Source organism: Myotis lucifugus, unplaced genomic scaffold (assembly GCF_000147115.1).
Source record: "Myotis lucifugus unplaced genomic scaffold, Myoluc2.0 scaffold_0, whole genome shotgun sequence".
NCBI classification, from domain to species: Eukaryota; Metazoa; Chordata; class Mammalia; order Chiroptera; family Vespertilionidae; genus Myotis; species Myotis lucifugus.
Window position 1 is genome coordinate 61453169 of NW_005871048.1, and position 22851 is coordinate 61476019.

At 41.1% G+C, this 22851-nt stretch overlaps 2 protein-coding genes and 1 non-coding gene across 8 annotated transcripts in view; all 3 read left to right on the forward strand.

The window, feature by feature from the left end:
• Window positions 1-7819, forward strand: part of RETREG1 (reticulophagy regulator 1) — a 104130-nt gene extending 96311 nt beyond the window's left edge. For 5 of the 6 annotated variants that reach the window (XM_023752239.1, XM_023752249.1, XM_014453274.2 and 2 more), the window contains one exon: window positions 1381-7819. In XM_023752239.1, the coding sequence (XP_023608007.1) occupies window positions 1381-1874 (494 nt within the window). In that variant the 3' untranslated portion in view covers window positions 1875-7819. The remainder of the gene's footprint in view (window positions 1-1380) is intronic. The other variant, XM_006081494.3, reaches the window with a different exon arrangement.
• Window positions 6215-6348, forward strand: LOC111825605. The gene has a single exon (XR_002828798.1). It is a non-coding gene; the product is annotated as a small nucleolar RNA SNORA76 (small nucleolar RNA).
• Window positions 7820-12853: 5034 nt separating the features above from the next.
• ZNF622 (zinc finger protein 622) overlaps window positions 12854-22851 on the forward strand; it is an 11660-nt gene continuing 1662 nt past the window's right edge. Inside the window, 7 exon segments of the mRNA XM_023763136.1 lie at window positions 12854-13583; window positions 13585-13594; window positions 14499-14759; window positions 15006-15168; window positions 18719-18831; window positions 22698-22773; window positions 22812-22832. Of these exon segments, the coding sequence (XP_023618904.1) occupies window positions 12987-13583; window positions 13585-13594; window positions 14499-14759; window positions 15006-15168; window positions 18719-18831; window positions 22698-22773; window positions 22812-22832 (1241 nt within the window). The 5' untranslated portion in view covers window positions 12854-12986.

The following is a 22851-nucleotide window of genomic DNA, read 5'->3' on the forward strand; positions in this document are numbered from 1 at the left end:
AACTCATGTGCAGTAACTTAACTTTAGCTAGTCTTATTGGATTATTTCAAGTCATCTTAGCCATATACTGAAAATATGAGCAGGCTATAATGGAGGATTCTGAATAAATTGTCTTCTATGTACTTTTACAAGCAAGAACACTCTATTCTAGAGAAAGGAGGGAGGCTGTGCAGGGTTGGAAAGAAGACAGGTTTGGGGACTGGGAGACCCAAGTATTGGCTTGCCTTTGTAATTAGCTGTGTGACCTTATACTGGTATTTATGGGGACCTTAATTTCCTCATCTTTAAAATGCATTAGAACAAGAGGATCGCTGACATTCACCGAAGATCTCTAAGCGCTAAATACCCACAAGACCTAGATAACAAACACTTTGTTTTTCAGCATCCCACCTCAGATTTACACAAGGGAAGGACGATAATCCAACCCACAGATGAGACTTTTTGCTAGTTAAACCAAGGATTTCAAATCACTGTTGTAATGAGTTACCTATTATACTGAAAGATTTTCTCTGAAACGTGAAAATAAAATCATTGTCTGCCTATGAACCTGGCATTGCTTTCAAATGTACCAAATTTTACAAATGTTCCTACATGTGTTCAGGACACTAGTTTGGTTAAAATGGTATGAACTATTTTTAAAATATCTATTTTTATTGATTTTTAGAGATAGAGGAAGGGAGAGGGAAAGAGAAACATCGATGTGAGAGTGAAACATGGATCAGTGGCCTCCTGCACACCACCCCCCCGCCCGCCCCCCGCCAGGGATCAAGCCTGCAGCTATTTTTATATAAAGCCAAATGTTTCCATATGCTCTGAGGTTGAATGTGGAATAGAAGGAGCAATAGCTTCTTCTAATTAATTGCTTTAAACAAACACAGGCTACAGATACTCATATCTTCCTGGATGAAAATGCTGAGGTTGGGTAATAGTCCCCATCTGCTATACCAGATACCATGAAAACCTCCAATTGAAATATTTCTTATCCTGTGATCATACATATCCACAATGGCTCAAGCTAATTTCCTCCCCAGGGGCAGGATGAAATATTTGTTTATGGTGAACATTTAAACTTTAGTCAAAGCCTCAAGCTAATGTTAGGTCGAATAGTAAGTCATTATGTACACTGCTTTGTGCTTAGGAGGAACATTAAAGACATAATAGGGGAGTCATGTAGTATTTGTGTACTTGTGGAGAGATGGTGCCCCAGATTTGGGAGGGGTCCAATATGTGTGGTTAAGTTTATTTAAACTGAACCAGGCGGCTAGATGAATGCCAAGGTTGCCCAGAGGGTTTAGATTAAAATCAGTATCTTTTAGACAGCTCTTTCATTTCAAATTTATCATGGTGCTTAAGCATGAACTTCTGTTGTACGTTTTACAGATCTTGACCGACCTAGTGAGGAAGTTTTCTCTCGAGGCCTTTCAGATTTTCCATCTCTAGAAAATGGCATGGGAACAAACGATGAAGATGAATTAAGCCTCGGCTTGCCCACTGAGCTCAAGAGAAAAAAGGAACAGTTGGACAGCGGCCTCAGACCCAGCAAAGAGAGGCAGTCACCAGCTGGTCTCACCCTTCCTCTGAGCAGTGACCAAACCTTTCACCTGATGAGCAACCTGGCTGGGGACGTCATCTCAGCTGCAGTGACTGCTGCTATCAAAGACCAGTTAGAGGGCGCGCAGCAAGCCCTTTCTCAGGCTGCACCCAGCCCGGGAGAGGACACAGACACTGAAGAAGGGGATGACTTTGAACTCCTTGACCAGTCAGAGCTCGATCAAATTGAGAGTGAATTGGGACTTTCACAAGACCAGGAAGCAGAAGCACAGCAAACTAAGAAGTCTTCAGGCTTCCTTTCAAATCTACTGGGAGGCCATTAGTCTGGAATCAGCTTATATGACAGAGCACAGATAAACTACCAAAAAAATTTCAAACAAACAAAAAAAAAAAAAAAAAAGAAAAGAAAAAAATGTTTTTGAACTGTGAGCTTTACTCATTGCTTTAGATTATTTTGTCTTATTTTCCCTTCTGCAGTGAATTAATTGGATATATATCAGCTGACACTGATAGATTGATATATCTGATAGTTATTTTTATGTAATAAGCATGGAAATGAAAAAATATATATATACAATTGACCCTTGAACAAATGGGTTTGAACTGTGCGGGATTATTTCAATAAATACTATAAATGTATTTTCTCTTCCTTATGATTTTCTTAGACATTTTGTTTTTCTAGCTGACTTTCTTGTAAGAATACAGTATATAATACATAAACAAAATGTGTTAATCAACTATGTGTTATCAGTAAGGCTTCCATCAGTGGTAGGCTATTAATAGTTACGTTTTTGGGGGAGTCAAAGATATACACAGATTTTTGACTGTGCAGTGGGTCGGTGCCCCTAACCCCCGCATTGTTCAAGGGTCAACTTGACATGTGTGTGTATATGTATGTATGTGTGTATACATACATATATACACACATATACATACATACTGTTTTTTCAGAGATGAATATTAGGGGTTATATTTAAAGCAAAAAGAAAACATGAAATTATTGCAATCCTTCCATAAGTACTCCTTACTTTTCCTTTACAATTATTTTTTTTTTACAATTAATTTTTCAAGCATGCAAAAACAGTTTATTGTAATTCACTGAATCATTAATAACTAATTGGGAATACATGTTATATCAACCCCTTTGTTCCTAACACTGGGAAACAGATAAATATTTTTGGTGGATTTTGTTGTAAAAAGGTAAAAATTATTGAGGCATCTTTAGTTGAAGACTTGGAAAATAATATCAAAATCAATTTCCTAGGAAAAATTCTTAAAATGTATTTAACTCCTTTGGATAGGCTGGTACATTTCCATTGTTATTTCTGCAGTTGTAGATTTAGGCTTACTTGTAAATGGCATGCTCCATTGACTGTCAGCTCTAGTCCCGCAATGGGTGATATTAACCCATAGAAAGCAAGTAATTATGTATCACGTATACCGTTGTAAACAGATATTGGGCTATGTTTTGTGGTTCAATTATCATATATTTGTAATAGGGATATCATGAGTGCAGAGCTATTCTGCCTGCTCAGATCTAGGTTAAGCCCTCACCTTTGATATAGTGTCATGGGAAAAAAAACGGTCTCTTAAAATCATGAAACTAGTTCCTGATCTGTTCTGTGAGTGATGTGGTCATCAGTAGTAGAAAAAAATAACTGTTTTGTAGTCTGTATAAATTCTCCTACAGGAGAAAAACTTGCTTGGCTTTACTATGTATTTATTTGCCATTGAAGTCTAAATATTTAATGTTTCTCATTGGGAAGCTAGAATATGTTTTTCCATTATTTTAAACTTTTTCGATCACCTTTAATAACCAAATTTGACGGAGGTTTTTAACAGAGGACTAAAGAGCAGGAATCAAGCTAATTGTGCTTTTGCGATGTAACGTTTAATAGTGTTGAGGGACCATGCCAGCAAAGACTGTTGGCAGTCTTTTCAATCTTCAGTACTGCTGGCATGTCTGCAGATGCATACAGACATCTGCGACCCTCAGAAAGGAAGGATAATCCAAGAATATAGGAAATCTGTGATCCCCGCCCTTCATTTTATTTTCTAAAGGCTAGTCTAATCATAGGTAATGTGACATTTTAATGTAGCAGCTCTTATTTTTTTCCTTCTGAGATATTAAAATATCTAGATTGAATTTTGCCAAATGTTAAAGGGAGAGAAGTTACTGAAGACTTTGAACACCTGCTTTTTGTGACTGACTATGCTTATATGTCATTAGTGCCTCATGACTGTGTTTGATGTCCTTTATTGATACACAGTGAGCCTGTGCCTTCATTATCTTGCCCGTTTTGGTACAAATGAAAACTTGGTGTTAGATCTATGAACTGTGTGTGTTTGGGAGAAATATACCTGAATTCTATTCAATAAGAGTTTCTGGACATGAAGAAAAATACAGTCACACATTTATAAATAGTGGTGACTAGGATTCCCTTTTTTTTAAATGTGTATGTTTCTTCATTTAAAAAATATTTTTGGCCACAAAGTCAAAAAGTTTGAAGGTCATTTCAATTTCTTCATTGAGGGGAAAATAAGAAGTTAAATAATCCAAATAATTAAAGAATGTGTTACAATTCAGTGGACAAGCTTACACGAGAAGATAAACTCAGGAGTTGATGGTATGAACAATGTACTAGAATCAAATGTTGTTAACTATAAGTCAAAAGGGTCTTCGGGATGGGGAGGGGATGAGGACAAGGGAGGGTAGAAAAATGTGTTACCAGCACTATGGAGGAGACATGCCAGCTCTCTATCGACAGTGGCTTTATCACCTTATATCTTCACTGTCTGCCTATGAACCTGGCACTTCAATGTTATTTGTTTGAGAATATGATCACAAATATATACATACAATAATGGTATTCTTAATTCAAACTAACAGGGATATGGAGGGGTTTTATTTTTTTGGGTGTCTATGGTTTTTTGTTTGTTTTTTGGTGGGGGAGCATTATATATAATCTTGTTTCTGATTTTAAGATATAGTAACAGTAAACCCTGTGATTGATCCGGTATGGGGGGTGGGGGGGGGGCTCTATATCCCTTAACATCAGGATTGATGCAGTCATTAAAATTTGAAGCATGTATTTATTTTTTAATTATAGAGGAGTTGTAGAAAAATGTTTTGCTCATTTCCAGTAGAAAATGCTGAGCAAAATGAGAATAGTATACATTGATCATGCATATTGATCTGAAACAATAAAACAGAGTCCAAGAAGGTCAAGTTTGCTTTGGAAGGTCAACCCAGGGTTAAAGCAGTGTTTATATTCTCATTCTGAAACATCTTTGCTTTTTCCTACCCTAAAAATCTTCAAAAGTGATTTTTAAAAAATTGCCCCTCTCCAGCTTAGTATTCTTTTAAGAAAAGAAACTTGTATAAGATTTTGCAATTGGCAAACATCCTCAACACCTTTAGGCATCTCCCTGCAATATTTGAAATAAGGGCAATTTTCTTCCTTTTAAATAAGTGGCAAATGCCAGCATATTACCGATTTTAGGTCAGAAGCAAATCTACATTTAAGAAAAATATAATTTAGTTGATGTAGAGTTTACACTGCTCCAACTATATTAGTTATAAGGTAGAAATGATTCTGAAAACACTTACTAAACTGTTGTCATAGGTCATTCGTGATCATGATGAAATTAAAAAGTCCCAGAACTATTTTTGTGTGTATTGTCCCTCCATTTCCACCAAAGCATTCCAGCTGGGATGGAATGTCAGAAGTAGGAGTCTGGTTCTGATGTTAATATTATGGCCCTAAGTCACAATGTCAAAGTCACATAACATCCCAAGACCACTACCCCAATGTCCCCAACATAAAATTAGGAAGCTAATTCTTACCTTCTCACAGGGATGTTTTGAGAATGAATGGGAGGAAAAAAGCATCTGAAACACTTTCAGGGGATAAAAAAAACTGTGTAAAACCAAGATAGTGATTTTTTCCCCCAGCCTGTGTTTCAACTAAGCCATCTTTTCAAACATGAAAACCAAGTCAATCAACAAGTACCTGCTTATGAGAAAACTCTGTTTCTTTCGATGGGCCTACACTTTATTGGCCTCATAACCCAATAAATGCTGTGGAATAAAGGATGAAAAGTTTTGCAAAAACGTCTATCATTTCAGCTGACTCTGGACCATGTATGAGATTCTTCACTAATCATGTTTAATGGTTCTAACACTTATTGGCTGTGGGACTGTAGTCACCTCACGTCTCTGTACCTGTTTCCTTTATCTATAAAATTAACATCTAACACCCACCTCCTAATATGTTATGAGGATAAAGTGTCTAAGACTGAGGTTGGAAAACTATGGCCTGTGGGCCAAGTCTGGCCTGCAACATTTTTGTATGGAATACCAGCTAAAGTATTTTTTTTTTACATTTTTAAATAGTTGAAAAAAATCAAGAATATTTCATGATGTGAAAAATATATGAAATTCAAAATTCAACATTCATAAAGTTTTATTAGAACACTCATTCATGTACTGTCTATGGCTGCATTCATGCTATTAACAGAAAAGTTGAATAGTTGTGACAAAGAACATAGGCCTACAAAGCCTAAAATATTTACTATCTGGCCCTTTATAGGAAAAGTTAGCCAACCCTTGACCTAAAACATAGAAAACAATGACACTTGGGATTGTGTGTAATCTTTGTGATTACTGTTAAGTAAGAGGTCCCCCCCCCCAGAAGAACAGGGTTAAATAAGTTGCTCAGTTACACAGCACATGCTTGCATGTAACTGGGGCACACAGCTTCTAGCTTGTGTTCCCTTTAACTGCGAGCTACATGGGATGGGGTGGGGGAATTGTTTACTGAAAATCACAATACTTAACATTTTTTTCATGACCACAGAATTCATAGAAATTGTAAACCACTTCTTAAATGTTCATTTTATATTCTATATTTGTTACCCCCGAAAGGTAACCTCAACCAACCCTATCTCCTTTACAGTTTCTTACTGAAACCCAATTGCCACTGCAGTATAGGAATGTGAAAAGTAGTAAGCCGAAACCAGCAAATATTGTGCTCACTACTATATCAATTGACTTGAAGGTGACCTTATTAACTTTTTTAATTACCAAAAATCAACATTGCAACATCTCCTAGCCTATAAAGGAACCACTCATCATGGTACTGTCACTGTGACAGTGTGCACCATAACATCAGCACTTCGGTAATTAAGTGAACTAACTTACAAGCTATGTCACAGTATCCAGAAGGAATTTTCAATATTTTCAAACCTAATTTTTTTTTGTCATGGGCGGACTCAGTTTAAATTCTTCAGTAGGATGATTAATTGGTAATAGACCTTTTTAATAAGTTGTCAGCAGAAATTAGACACATGAACATAGTACCTGGATATGCTGTGGAAAATTTAACTCAAAGGTCCTTTAGTCATTTGGCTTGCAGCTATTGGCTGCAGACCTGCTCTTCTGGTATTTTTCTAATCAATTCCAGCTCCTGCTGCTGGATCTACTGAAGGCCCAGTTCTATTCCTGATGTCCATGTAAACTGAGACACTTTTGCATCCCTGCTGTTTACCAATGAAGAATGAGCAAAAAAGTCTATACAGTTCAACGCTTTACCCAATGATAATTTGATACTTTCTAGACTTATTTTCCCTTCTTTCACTGTATCCTATGCTTCGCCCAAACTGGACATATTCTAAATATGTCCCTTATTTTCCTTCTTCCACAGTTTTTCTTCTTTTTCTACTTGCAGATGAAGTCCTCAGTATTTCCCCTCTTTCAGTGCCCATCTGGAATGGGTCAACTCCTTAATGAAAACTTTTCTGATCTCCCTAGTTGATGAAATTTCTCTATTCTAAAGACTCCATTGCCTCTTCCTTTATATTTCATTGTCCTTGACCCCAGCTTCATGGTATTAGTTAATTGTGTATTTCTTACCATTCATAACAAATCCCAAAATGAAAGTAGGGCTGTCTTTGTTTAGAACTAGCTGAATATCATAAAGGATAGGTGATGTGATTTATAATGAGAAATATACATTCCTGGCACAGAGCTGCTAAAACCTGTGGAATTTCCTAAGTGATGAGAGCTATAAAGGTGTTTTTTGTTATGTTAATAAGGTGACTTTTGGAAAGCACCTAGATATTCTAGCCAAGAGTGTAGGACACCCCAAACTCCACAGGGACAAAACCTATGTTTGGGACCCTTCCAGACATGACTCCATGTATCTCTTCATCTGGCTGTTCATTTGTATCCTTTACTGTCCTTTGTAATAAACTGGTAACCTAGTAAGTAAACTGGTTTCCTGAGTTCTGTGAGCTGTTCTAACAAAGTAAACCTGAGAAGGGGCCATGGGAACCTGTGGGGTGTGGTGGTATCTCCAGGTAGAGAGTGACTGGAGTGAGTTGAGATAGAGGACACTCGGTTGGTGTTGGAGAATTGCTTGGTGGCATGGAAAAAACACAGTGGAGATAGGTAGCATGGGAGGAAGGTTATGAAAGCCAGGCAAAGGAATTTTCATTTCAGCCTATGGGCAACAAATAACCATTCTTGAACAGAAGGGATGACATGAACAATAGTTTAGGAAAGTCTGACTTAATTTTGCACTATAAAAAATTCATTTGAAAATACTGAACAGTCTCTGTATTGCTCTAGCACGACTGTAGCATACAGCAATGAAAGGTGTCCCTGTCTCCACAGAGCTTACAGGCTAGTGTGGGTGACGAAACTATAATGCCATCCCGGGTTGCCCAGATGGAGGGGTGTCCTGGATACAAGACTTTCTATGCTAAAACTTGGGAACAGTCAAACAGCAAATGCTAGTGGCAGCCAATTTCCCAAAATGGTCCCCAAAACACCCCACTCCCACCCTTATGTAGACCCCTTCCTCATTAAATAAGGTCGACCTTTGTAAGTACAGACGTGTACACAGTAAGCATGTTTTGGCCAATGATGGACCACAGATATGAGCGTGGTCCCATAAGATTATCTAATGGAGCTAACAAATTCCTATCACCTAGTGACATCACAACACATTACTCACATGTCTGTGGTGACGCTGATGTAAACCTGCCAGTCATATAAAAGCATAGTACACACAGTTACGTACAGTACATAATACTTGTTAATAATATAAGCCTATGCCACCAGTTCAGGTGTTTACTATACTTTTTATTAGTGTGTACTTTTTCTAATTATAAAAAAAAGTATGCTGTGTTCTGCCAGCGGTCTCATGCATCGCCTGTTTACCTCATCTTGGTTGTATCACTTTCTCTCTTTAAAATTTTTTCTTTTATTTCTTTTCTTTTTTTCCCATTTTCTCTTGTACTTGATTTAATCTCATGTTGTTTTGTACAGGAACCTGCTGTACAGGCTTGTAAACTAGCAGCAACAGGTTATACCACACCGTCTAGGTGTGTAGTAGGCCATACCATCTAGATTTGTGTAAGTGCACTCTATGATGTTCACAAAACAAAGCTGCCTAACTAGGTATTTTTCAGAACCTTCCCCCATCCATAAACAGCACCTGACAGCGACAGCACATTGTGGAAATAACTGTGACTTCCCAGACCAGTCATAAAAGACATTATGGCTTCCACTTTGCTCTCTGTGGAGGAAGCCAATTGCCGCGTTATGAGGACACTCAACTCAGCGAGGAACCCAAACCTCTTGCTATCAGCCTGTAAACAAGCCATCTTTCAGGGTGTCCTTCAGCCACAGTGAAACCTTCACAGGACTTCAGCCCTGGCCCACATGTTCACTATAATTTTATGACATCCTGAGCCACCCACATTCCTGATCTACAGAAACTCAGCTAATCAAAGTTTATTGTTTTAAGCTGCTAAATTTTGGGGTAATTTCATAGAGTAATAACTAATACAGTGCTATAGAGAAGAGTTATGCTTGAGATTTGGGGGGTAGGCACTATATTTGATAAGAGGGTAGGGACAGGCCTCTCTTGTAAAGGTATTTGGGCAGAAACCTTGAAGGAAGTAATCTAGTAAAAGAATGTTCCAAGCAGAACTCAAAGGGTTTCTAAGACTTAGTACCAACAAAAGATGTTGGCTCAGCCTTGTTAGAGGAACAGCAACAGTTTCAATATGACTGAAGAGAAGTGAGCAGAGTGGGAAAGGCGGTGCGGCAGGAGGTCAGAGGTAGGGGGTCAGGGTGGTGGCAGATCATATAGGGCCTCCTAGAATAAAAAGTAGCTTAGTCTGTTCAAGCTGCTATAAAAAAATGCCATAGACTGGGTGCCTTATAAACAACAAATTTATTTCTCACAGTTCTGGAAGCTGGAAGTCCATGATCAGGGTGCCAGCATGGTCTGGTGAGGGACCTCTTCCTTGTCACAGATTCTTTTTTTTTTTTAACTTCCTTATTGATTAAGGTATTACATGTGATCTTATCCTCCCACTCATGCCCTCACCCCCCTGGTGTCTGTGTCCATTGGTTAGGCTTATATGCATGCATACAAGTCCTTTGGTTGATCTCTCCCCCTTACCCCCACCCTCCCCTACCTTCCCTCTGAGGTTTGACGGTCTGATCGATGCTTCTCTGTCTCTGGATCTGTTTTTGTTCATCGGTTTGTGTTGTTCGTTATATTCCACAAATGAGTGAGATCATGTGATATTTATCTTTCTCTGACTGGCTTATTTCACTTAGCATAATGCTCTCCAGTTCCATCCATGCTGTTGCAAATGGTAAGAATTCCTTCTTTTACTGCAGCATAGTATTCCATTGTGTAGATTCTTATTGTATCCTCTCCTGGATAGCTTTGAAAAAACCACTACTCACCTCCTGAAGACCTGTCCCCCCCCCCCCCCCAACTCCCCCCTACACCACCAGCTTGGGCATAGGTTTTCTTTTGACATATGAATTTGGGGATGGGGGGTGGGGCACAAAAGTTCAGATCATAGTAGAAAGATGCTTGAATTTTATTCGGAATCAAGGGAAGCCCCTGGAGGGTTTTGAGTAACATGGGCAACTTTGCTTTGATCTAGATTGGTAAAAACATCTCTTACCTTCTTTGGTGATAAGAGCCACTTGGATTCTGAAGATATAAGGTTCAGTGGGTAACTGTGATGACTGTGCAGATGAGTCTGGGAACTCTGTAAACCTTTAACATTCATGGTTCCTATAAACTGCGCGGCTACCTCTGAGGTCATAGGATTAACTGAGACGTCAATGAGGCTAGTTCGAATGGAGATGTGCTGTTAATTGTACAATACACTCGAGTTCCAAATTTAGTGCCAACACACGAACGTAAAATTTCATTAAGTCTTTTGGATGATTACATGTTGAAATGATAATATTGTGGCTATACTAGTGGGATAACTAAAATATATCAATCTTAACCTCTTTCTTTTTGCTTTTTAAAATCGTGGCTATATTCGGTTTAAGACGACATGCGTGGCTTGGATTAATTTCTATTGGGCAGGGACTTGGCTGGCTCTTTGTTCCTAGCTGGCACTTTTCATTCGGGACTTCCCTCGAAGGTTCGCCCCATACACCCGGCTCAGGCCTTGTTGGGGTCCAGCCCCAGCAGGTCCAGGGATCCCCAAAGGTGTGGACGGAGTCGGCGAAGAAGGAATGACACGGAGGCAGCCTTCAGTTGATCAGCAGCCTAGCCAAGATCTCCAGCCAAGTTCTGGTCAGGATCTCCAGCGAAGTTCTGGTTCAGATCTCCAACCAAGTTCTGGTCAGGATCTCCAACAAGTTCTGGTCAGGATCTCCAACCAAGTTCTGGTGCCATGTTCTCTCGCTAGGTTCTCCAGGTTCTCCAGCCAGGTTCGGTCGTCAGGTTCTTTAGCCAGGTTCTCCAGCCAGGTTCTATCCAGGTTCTTTTGCCATGTTCTGTCTAGGTTCTCCAGCCAAGTTCTGTAGCCAGGTTCTGTCCAGGATCTTTTGCCATGTTCTCTTGCTAGGTTCTGTCTCTAGGTCCTGTCGCCTGTTGTCTTGTTATATCTGTATTTATACCAGTTGATTTTAATCCTGTCAATTTCTATTCCAAAGGTTAGGGCATTTTTTTTTTAAATATATTTTATTGATTTTTTACAGAGAAGAAGGAAGAGGGACAGAGAGTTAGAAACATCGATGAGAGAGATCGATCAGCTGCCTCCTGCACGCCCCCTACTGGGGATGTGCCCGCAACCAAGGTACATGCCCTTGACCGGAATCGAACCCGGGACCCCCCAGTCCGCAGGCCGATGCTCTATCCACTGAGCCAAACCGGTTCGGCAGGGCATTTCTTATCTCCATTCCAGGGAGTAAAGATTATGTAGCTTAAGCATGATTGTTCTTAGTTAAAGTGATTAACTACCCACCTGGTACTTAGTTAAGGGGTTTTATTCCCTCCCTAACTTCAGGGAAAAATCCCTACCTGGGGAAACAACCTTTCTCAGAGAGGTGACCTTGTTTAAAACACACAGCGCCAAGAAGGGGAGCAAACATATCAAGAACAGTATGCCATATACGCCAGATCCCCTGAAACATATGCTGTGCAGATGCTTCTTCCCTGCAGCGACTGTGGGGAAGGATGTACCGGCTTCCGGCAAGGTCTGGACTCTCCGGTTTTTCCTGTGAATTCCCTCAGCCTCAGGTCTGCGTGTCCAGTGTCCCTCATTGGACTCCAGCCGAAATGGTGAGGGCTCGGCTGGGCGGACACCTCGCTTTCGTGGCACCGATTCACCAGGCGGCAGGGGCGGTCCGCCCGATCCTCCGAAAAGCCCGAAGGTCGCTTGGACGCAGGACCACCCTCGGGGTCCTCCCAGGCCCGGAGCCACCGGGGCGCCCCCCTTCCCCTTCCGTCCACCGATCGCCATCACGTCTCTCCCCAAACCGCGAAGGAAAGTAAATAAAGGAACCCTATAGGTAGGACTCAGTGGTTCTCAACCTCCTGGCCCTTTAAATACAGTTCCTCATGTTGTGACCCTAACAGTAAAATTATTTTCGTTGCTACTTCATAACTGTAATGTTGCTACTGTTATGAATCGTAATGTAAATATCTGATATGCAGGATGGTCTTAGGCGACCCCTGTGAAAGGGTCATTCAACCGCCAAAGGGGTTGCGACCCACAGGTTGAGAACCGCTGGTAGGAGGCTTAGGATCACCACCCACCCCGGTGGACTCAATCAAAACACACCTCGGAGCATACAAGCCACACCAGGCCGATCCAATCAACGCCCGCCTCAGGTGACTGGGCATGGCTCTGTTAGCCAATGGCATCTCTCGCCTTCCTGGCTTCTCATTGGAAGGGGCACGGCCGATAGGCGGGACTTCCTGTCCATCCCGGAATAACTTCCTTTCTGTTCCATCTTTTCGCTCAGATACAGCCGGGAAGTCGGTGCCCACTCCACGTCTTCGCGGGCGGTGAGGCGAGTTAGGGTTTGAGCGCGTCGTGGGGTCGGGGCGCCGGTCGCTAGCTTTCTGCCTCTGTCGCCTCGTATTTCCTGCCGGGGGATGGCGACGTACACCTGCATCACCTGCCGGGTGGCGTTCGGCGACCCCGAGCTGCAGCGGGCCCACTACAAGACGGACTGGCACCGCTACAACCTGAAGCGGAAGGTGGCCGACATGGCCCCCGTCACGGCCGAGGGCTTCCAGGAGCGCGTGCGGGCGCAGCGGGCCGTGGCGGAGGAGGAGAGCAAGGGCACGGCCACCTACTGCACCGTCTGCAGTAAGAAGTTCGCCTGTGCGAACGCCTACGAAAACCACCTCCGGTCCCGGCGGCACGTGGAGCTGGAGAGGAAGGCGGTGAGTCGCAGGGTGGAGATGATGAATGAAAAGAACTTGGAGAAAGGGTTGGGCGTGGACCGTGTTGACAAGGACGCCATGAACGCGGCCATCCAGCAGGTCATCAAGGCCCAGCCGTCTCCCAAGAGGGCCCCTCCGGCGCCGGGGAAGGACTCCGGGGGTCCCGGGGCGGTGGCCGAAGGAGGGCGTGCGGCCGACGACCGAGACCCGGCCGAGAAACCTCCCCGGTTGCAGTGGTTTGAACGGCAGGCGAAGAAGCTGGCAAAGCAACAGGGCGAGGAGGAGAGCGAGGAGGGGGACCTGGGATGGAGACGGTAAGGGCCGGTGTGTGTGTGTGTAGTCGGGGGCGGGGGGGTGTCTTTAAATGAAAGCGATGGGAGCGGCTTCCATGCTTTCTGAGGTCGCTTGTCTGTCCAGTAGCCGCGCGGGGAACAGTCTGCTTCGTTCACTGTTGTGCATTCCGGGCCTGAAGCCTTGGGGGCGGGGAAAGGTGTGTCCTTAATAAACACCTGCGGAGGGAATTGACCGCCCTCTCTGTTGTGAATGAGGAGGCTTTTTGCACAGTGGGTTCTCAACCTTTCCTAATGCCGCGACCCTTTAGTACAGTTCTTCATGTTGTGGTGACCCCCAACCATAAAATTATTTTCGTTGCTACTTCATAACTGTAGTGTTGCTACTGTTATGAATCGTCATGTAAATATCTGATATGCAGGATGGATGTATTTTCATTGTTCGCGACCCACAGGTTGAGAAGGAAAAATAGAAGGACCAAATGCTCTCGGGTTTCTAGTTACCATGGATTTGCACTTAATTTAGTTGATTGACACAGTGAAAGGAGAGGTTCAGAACCAGCTCCTAACCTGGAATGAGCAGCTGGAGCCAGCAACCTGGCTCCTTGACTTTGAGTTATTTATTCCTCCTTTCCCTCGTCACACATCCTGTCAACACCGGTTGTATGTGTACATAGAGACACGGGGAAGACGCAGAGACTCCTTCAAGGAGTTTACTGTGGGCTGGAGAAGAGAGGTGAAGGTGTTTCTTAGCCTTACAGCTTGGTCTGTGGGAAAGGAAGGGTGAAAATTGAGATCTTGGAAGAGGGGTTGTCCTGGGAGGTAAGTCAGCAACTACCACCTCATGCTTGTATGTTTGTGTGGTTTCTTACATTGTGGTCACCACTTTTCTTAAACTAACCTTGTTTCTCAAATCTCTGGCTTGAAGATTGGGAAGATATTGATTCTGACGAAGAAATGGAATGTGAAGATGCGGAATCGATGGACGAGTTGGAGGAGCAGGATGCAGAGGAGGAAGAGGCGGGGGCAGGCGCTCCTCTTGGTGCCATCTCCATAAAGGACTGCTTATTTTGTTCCCATCATTCAAGCTCCCTCATGAAGAATGTGGCTCACATGACTAAAATCCACAGCTTCTTTATTCCTGATATAGAATATCTTTCGGATCTTAAGGGACTGATCCAGTATTTGGGTAAGTACAGTAGCTTTCCTTTTAATGAGGAAATAGCACATAATTGGGGGGCAGGTCTTAAGGAAACATTAATTTTATGTTTTTCATCAATCTTTGACTTAATTACTAGTACATGTTTATTTTGTGAAGATCAGAAATTTGGTGCATGTTTGGTTTTTTTTTTTGAATTGTGCAGATACATGGTGAGATTGCACCTGGCCACAAAAGCTTTTTTTCATATTTTTCCCCCTCAAATTATTTTGTCAGGAGAGAAAGTTGGTGTTGGGAAGATTTGCTTATGGTGCAATGAGAAAGGGAAGTCCTTTTACTCCACGGAAGCTGTGCAGGCACACATGAATGACAAAAGCCACTGTAAGCTCTTCACAGACGGGGATGCTGCTTTGGAATTTGCAGACTTCTATGACTTCAGGTAGGTCTGTGGTTTGTAATGTGAAGCAAAGTGAAGTCATCGTCTTTGCATTGAAGTGATATTAGAAGTGCCAGTGCCTGATCTGTGTCTGGCACCATACAATATAGTCTTCATACCTCTTATAACATCTCTATATGGCAGGTTATTCGCTCGTGTTTTGTTGATAAGAAACTGAGTGTAACAAAGTTAAACACATACATATGATAAAGAGAAGTTCTCAGGCCCCAAACTGAAATTTGTTTGACTTGAAAACTCGGGGGCTTTTGGCGGTTTAATGATCAGGAGTTCAGCTTTGCCAGTTGACCTTAACAGAAACACAGGCATTAGGTTTTGGTTTCCCTGAGAGTCCTTCAGGCACAAGCTGTTTCCTAAGGGGGTTGAGGCGGTTGCTGAACTAGGCCAGTCATGTGATGGTGAGATGATCCCATAGGTGGTTCCCCTTTACCAGAAACTTGTATAATTGAAATACTATGCACTGAATCTATGGTAGGCACTCTTGAACAGCTAATTCCTAGTGTCAAGATGCCGACGACCTAGCACAGGTGTGCCACACAAGCAGGTGTGTATAACTACATGCCAGGTGTGCTTACACCATATGCTACAAGTATTCAGAAAAGTCCTAATCTTCTCTGTTGTCATTTTGCTTTTTCCTCCTTATGTCTCTTGTAGTAAAGGAGTTTTTCATTTTTGTCACTTTGGTATTTTTGTCATTTTTGTCATTTTTGTGTAGTGGTAACCCATTGTGGGTTTAATTTACATTTCCCTGATGATGACCACTGTAATTGAGGACCTTTTATAAATTAACCATTTAGATGTCTCTTTGTGAAGTGTTTGACCAAGTCTTTTGTCTGTTATTCTTTTGGGTTATTTGTCTACTGTTAACATTTTATGTGCATTTTTCCAATTACTTTCTATATATTTGTGAACATTTTTAGGCACATAGTCTTCTAGAACTGCACCAATATGGTAATTACTAAGTGTACTCATATGGCTATTTAAGTTTAAATTATAAATTTAAAAAAAAATTAGTTCTTCAGTTGCACAACTACTATTAGTTCTTCAGTTGTCATAGCTCAGTGCTTAACAGCACACTGATTTGGAACATACAGATAATTTCTCTATCCCAGAGGTCTATTGGACAGCTTTGTTCTAGAATTTAAAAAAAAATTTTTTTCAATTACTATTGACATACAATATTATATTAGTTTAAGGTGTGCAACATAGTGATTAGACATTTATATAACTTAGAAAGTGATTACCCCAGTAAATCTAGTACTTATCTGACACCATACATAGGTATTATAATACTAATGGCCCGGTGCACATTGAAAGGAAATTAATTAGAAGAAATATTTTAATATCACTATTTACCCTTTCTCTATAATAGAAGTGTCAACCAAATTCATGATCAACAATGACAGATCAAAACACAGGCGTGCGATTGGCACCAGCGAGAGCTTTATATGTATCGTGCATGTGCAAGTCAACGTTTATCTTTAAATTGCCAGTGCGCGTCATAGGTGCCGGTCGGATGGATGGACGGTCGGTCACTTGGCCTTTTATATGTATAGATTATTGACTGTATTACTTATGCTGTACTTCATGACTCAGGACTCAGTGACTGCTTTTTTCCCCCGTGACTGGTTTTTGTTTTTTTTTTTTTTGTTCTTTTCCAGTCTGTTAAAAGGGAAAGCTTCTTTATTTTTTTTTCAAGAAAAACGATTTTAAATATAATAATGTTACATGCAATAAACGTTAATATTTTAAGAAAAACTATCTTAAATATAATAATACATGCAATTAGTATCTCAAGAAAAATGATTTTAAATATAATAGTGTTACATGCAATCCCCTGTGACTGTTTTTATAACTGGCAATTTGTAAATCTTAATCCCTTCCCCATTTCACTCTTCTCCCCAACACCCTTCCCATCTGGCAACCATCAGTTTACAGAACTTATTATTATAATGGTTAAATTGACGAGAGCTGCATTTCCAGCTCTATTTTCTCTCCCTTTATGGCTACCTTCCTAGAGAGAAACAAATAGGTAAAAAAAATTCAATTATAGGTAATCTGCTCATTGTCTTTTTAGTACAATTTTAGGTTCATAGCAAAATTGAGCAGCAGGTACAGAGATTTTCCATATCCCCCCTGCCCCCACACGTGCATGGCCTCCCAGGTTATCAACATCTTCCACTTATTGTACATTTGTTAAAATTGATGAACCTGCACTGACTCATCATTATTCAAGTCCGTAGTTTGCATTAGAGTTCACTCTGGTATTCTACACTGAACAGATGTATGACAGGTATCCACCATTATAGTATCATGCAGAGTAATTTCACTGCCTTAAAAATCCTGTATGTTCCCTCCCTCCACCCCTGACCCTGGAAACCACTGATCTTGACGTACTCCATAGATTTGCTTTTTCCATAACTTCATGTAGTTTGAATCATTCAGTAGCCTTTTCAGACTGGCTTGTTTCACTTACTAATAGGCATTTAAGGTTCCTCCATGTCTTTATGGCTTGACAGCTCATTTCTTTTTGGTCTTGAATAGTATTCCATTGCCTGGATGTACCACAGTTTATCCATTCACCTAGTGAAGGACATTTTAGTTACTTGCAAGTTTTAGCAATTATGAATAAAACTGCTAAAAATATCCGTGTGTAGATTTTTGTGTTGACAGTAGTTTTTAGCTCTTTTGCGGATATACCATGTAGCAAGATTTCTGGACCATATGGTAGAGAATTACCATATGTCAGTAGTTTTCTAAAAAGCTGCCAAACTGTCTTCCAAAGTGGCTGTACCATACCATTTTTCATTCCCCCCAGCAATGAATGAGAATTGCTATTGCTCCACAACCTCATCAACATTGGTGCTGTCAGCATTTGGATTGTGGCCAAATTTAAGCATCTCATTGTTTTAATTTTCACTTCCCTGATAATATGATCTGGCACGTCGTTTTACACGCTTATTTGCCAGCTGTATATCTTCTTAGTGAGGTGTCTGTAGGGTCTTTGGCCCACTTTTTAATTGGGTGTTTTCTTATTGTTGAGTTTAAAAGTTTTATTTTTTAATATTTTGGATAACAGTATTTTTTCAGATGTATCTTCTGAAAATCTTTTGTCTGTGGCTTATATTTTAATTCTCTTGAAATTTTCTTTTCACAGAATAGATGTTTTTAATTTTAATGTAGTCCAGTTTATCAGTTTTTTTTTCTTTTATGGGTCCTGTCTTTGTTGTGGTACCTAAAAAGAGTCATCACACAACCCCAAATTACCTAGATTTTTCCTGTGTTATCTTCTAGGAGTTTTATAGTTTTGTGCTTTCTATTTAGTTCTATGATCTGTTTTGAGCTCATAAGTCATTTGTGCACTTTTACTTCAGAGAAAATGTTAAAAAGTTGTTTTCTGTCTATAGACAGACCCTCAACTCTGTATTGCCCCTTTTGGGTAGCAAGTGGATTTGCCACATTTGTAAATGCAATTTATGTCTTCAGTTAAATTTGAGGTGTTAGTCTATTTATTAATACCTTTCACTGTTTTCAGGAGTAGCTACCCAGATCACAAGGACAGGGAGGATCCTGATGAGACCGAGGAGTTGCCTTCAGAAAAGACCTTGGATTATGATGATGAAACCATGGAGCTGATTCTACCATCTGGTATGTGCATTTGTCAAAAACAAATAGTTTAGCCCTAGCTGGTTTGGCTCAGTGGATAGAGTGTCAGACTGCAGACTGAATGATCCCAGGTTCGATTCCAGTCAAGGGCACATGCTTGGGTTGCGGGCTGATCCCCCAGTGGAGGGTGTGCAGGAGGCAGCTAACCAATGATTCTCTCTCATTATTGATGTTTTTATCTCTCTCTCCCCCTCTTCCTTCCTCTCTGAAAATATATATGTATTAAAAAATAAAAATTAAAAATAAATAAATAGCTTAATGCCAGCGAGACTAGTGGAGCTGCATGTTCCCACCCATTCTTTTCCGTATTGACGGGAAAAGAACATAAAACCTAACATGCATGTTTGTGTTCTCAGGTATGTGGTACCCTGAAGGTTGCCAGTGAGCTCTGTGTTGGCTGTTCTGTTTAAATTGGATCACTGTTTTTGCTCGCTTCTGTTCTGTCTCATCAGAATGCTTTGTCAGGCATTTCTTTTCTTTTCAAATATGTAGACTTGTTCTGTTGATCAACTTTTTGGACCCAATCTAAGTTTTTCTTGTTAATCTTGACCTTACTCTTATTTTTTGAACTGATTCCTGTTTCCTTATATTGCTCAGACTTCCAAATAGTAGTCTGACATGGGTGTATCTGATTGACAGGGACCAGTTTGACTGTTTCTGTTTTAGGGAGAGGTTTAGAGTTTGAATTCTGTCTTGTACTATGGGGAACAATATTCTTAATGGTGGTAATCTAGTTCCTGCAGATCAAGTAGCTATGACAAAGAGCAGCCAGTAGAGGGCACTGTGGGCATAAATCTGAAAACTGGTTTGGCTCTGTTGCTTGACGTCTTTGCTCTTCAGTTTCTGTGGAGTAAGTTGCTATGAAAAACATATCTAGTGAGCCGCTGACTAGCCAGATGAAACTGTTGGTGGGTCCACAAGAGATACCTAGATCATCTTAAGAAAATGACTGTTGGAGATACTTTCCCCCCCACAATCTAATGTCACTGGTTGTTGGGCTACTTGTTAGGCAGGAGTGGACAGTTCTGTAAGTGGTTATTGCTGTGGTGACAGATAGATGGACAAATTGTGACTTCACCATAACTCAGACATAACCCATCTGTTATATATTGAGCAGTCAGTGTGTTCTAAAAATAATTTTCCTTGATGAGGCCTTCAAATGGAGCTGTTCTCAGCATATTATACTTGGTGCTTAAGGTCAGGTTCTCACTGTCATTGACAGGTCAGGGTGGCTCTAAACATTGCATGTTTTTATTCATTCTGCTAGCTGTTGGAAATGAAACCTTTTCAAGGATGTTTTTAAAAGCAAACTTCAATAATAATGTATTTCTAAATGTTGATTAAGAATATAAATATATTGACTTAGTATATACTAATGACCAACATTATCATTTAATGATTTTGAGGTATTCATCATTACAAACCTGGAGCATGCCAACCTAACATTATAAATAGAAAATCACAATGAACAATGCTAGGTTTCCTGCTAGAGTCTCCATTTAAGTTGAGTTCATATCCATCAGCTGCATCTCACTTAATTTTTTGTGGTCTGGGAGCTTCGTTAACTCTTAAGCTGCCAGAACAGTCAGGTTTGGAAACATGTTTTTATCTACATCGGTATTCAAAGACCGTATTGTCTTTGATTTGGATGTTTCCTTTTGTCATCCCTTGAGTCTGGAAGTAATTACTTTTCCATTCCTATGTAGCAAAAAAATATTTTCTGGTAGCTTCCCAGGTAGAGGGACTAAAATAATGGACCTGACAGAATTTTTCATGTAAATTAAAGATCGAGGTCTTAAAAGCAGATACAAGTGTGTGCCATACTTATAGTATCCTGTACGTATAGTATCCTTACAGTATCTTTTTACACAGGATTTTGGAAGAAATGGCTTTATATATGTAGGTGTCAGACTTTCCTAGAAGCTGTCCACATGGCTCTACCTAGCCGTATTTCTTTTACTTATTTTCAGCAGGAATAGCTATTTTTTATCTTTTGTATATGCTGTTGTTAAATTTCTACATTTTTATATCTGTCTGGAAATGTGTTTGATTGCTTATTTCCTAATTAATATTCTTGTGAAAACACAACTTGTATTGCATAAGCTCTCAGGTGATGCTGATGCTATTGGCCCAAGATCACATTTTGAGAGCCTCTGTCCTCATGGAGTCAGGAGTTAGTCTTCACAGAGGCCTGCCCCCTTCCCTTTCACCTGCTGTGAAGCTAAAATATAGGGGTCAGCAAACTTTTCCTGTAAAGAATCAGATAGTCTATAGAAATTCACTTCTGAAAGCATGATTTCATAATCTTACCAGATCCTTCTAAATAGGCAAAAGCTATAGAGAGAATTCAACTTAATCATCTTTTAAAACCCTAGTTCACCGGGTAATTTCCATCATTTTGAAAGCAATAGGGCAGAGCCAGGCCCATCTGCATCTACACCAGCATTCTCTGCGTGGCCCACCGCAGTATGGCCACCCCCAAGTGCTTTCCGAAGCTCATGCAACTGGAGCAGCGGGTAGGGGCGCCGTTCCAGGTGCTGAGTGACATCACGAAGCAGCCCTGCTGGTTCCACAGAGTACCTCAAGAGTCCGAAGACACTTCACCTTGAGGCATGGCTGGTGGAAGCGATCTTTGGCCCCGATGGAGAGCACATTCTGCACGTCGAGTGTGTGTCACAGACCCTGCTTTACATTAATCAGCGGGACTCTGAAGGCAAGACTGAGATCCTGATATTTGGTCAGCCTTCTTACCAAAAGGATGTGTCCAAGATGATCATGAACTTGGCTCACTATCACCACCAACTCCGGGTGCAAGGCTTGGGGAAGAACCCAGCCCAGGAGGCCAAGCCTTGGAGCTTCTCCACTGTAAAAAAAAAAAAAAAAAAGGCAATAGGGCAGTGTTTCTCAACCCAGGCACCATTGGCATTTTGGGCCAGATAATTCGTTGATGCAGAGGGTTATCCTGTGCATTGCAGGATGTTTAGATATATCCCTGACTTCTATCCACTAGATGCCTTATCCACTCTCTAGCTGTAATAACCAAAAATATGTCCAATCATTGTCAAGTGTCCTGAGGTAAAGTCGCCCCTGTCTGAGAATCACTGCTATAGAGAATTTAAGCAAAGGAAAGATGGGTTGATTTTTGTTCTGGCCTGACTGTGGCTTGTAGGCCTAAACATCAAGACTGTTCTCTGTGCTTAATCTTCTATTTAAAAAAAAAAAGTTAAAATCCCATACCTCATAGGGTCCTATTATCTATATTAGTAGGTATTGCTATGTGAATTTCTAGGTAGGCATCTACACTAATAAAAGAGAAGCATGCAAATTGGTGTCACTTCGCTACGCCCACCAGCCAATCAGATGAGTATGCAAATTAACCCACCAAAGATGGCGGTTAATTGCGATACGCAGGCTCAGAGTGAAGACTGAAGGCTCCGGTCCGACTGAAGACTGAAGACTGAAGAGGCTCGGCTTCTCCACAGCAGAGAAGCCAAGCCTTGCTGCGGCCGCAGCAGAGAAGCCAAGCAGCACACACACACAGGGCGCCTGCTCTGAGCCTCTGCTGCCAGACTGTGGCTTAGGCCCGCTCCCCACGGGGAGCGGGCCTAAGCCATAGTAGGACATCCACTGAGGGCTCCCGGACTGTGAGAGGGGACAGGCTGGGCTGAGGGACCCCCACTCCCCAGTGCACGAATTTTGTGTACCAGGCCTCTGGTATTGTACATAAATATAAGATACTGAACACTTCACTTAAAAATTACTTACCATTCTCTTTTTTAAAAAATCTCACTGCTTTCTTATTTTCTTTCACTTTTCAATCTGCTGCTTCATATTTTTTCAACAACTAGAGCACTGTCTCCTGTGGCACTCCATTTTCCAGCTTGATACCCTGTGGAGTCTGCTTTGGAAAGCCCTTGCTTTATAGCTGTGTCTTGGAAAACTATCCATCTCAGTGTTTAAAGTATTGCTCCTCTGAAAAACAGGTGCCAGAGTGGGCCATCG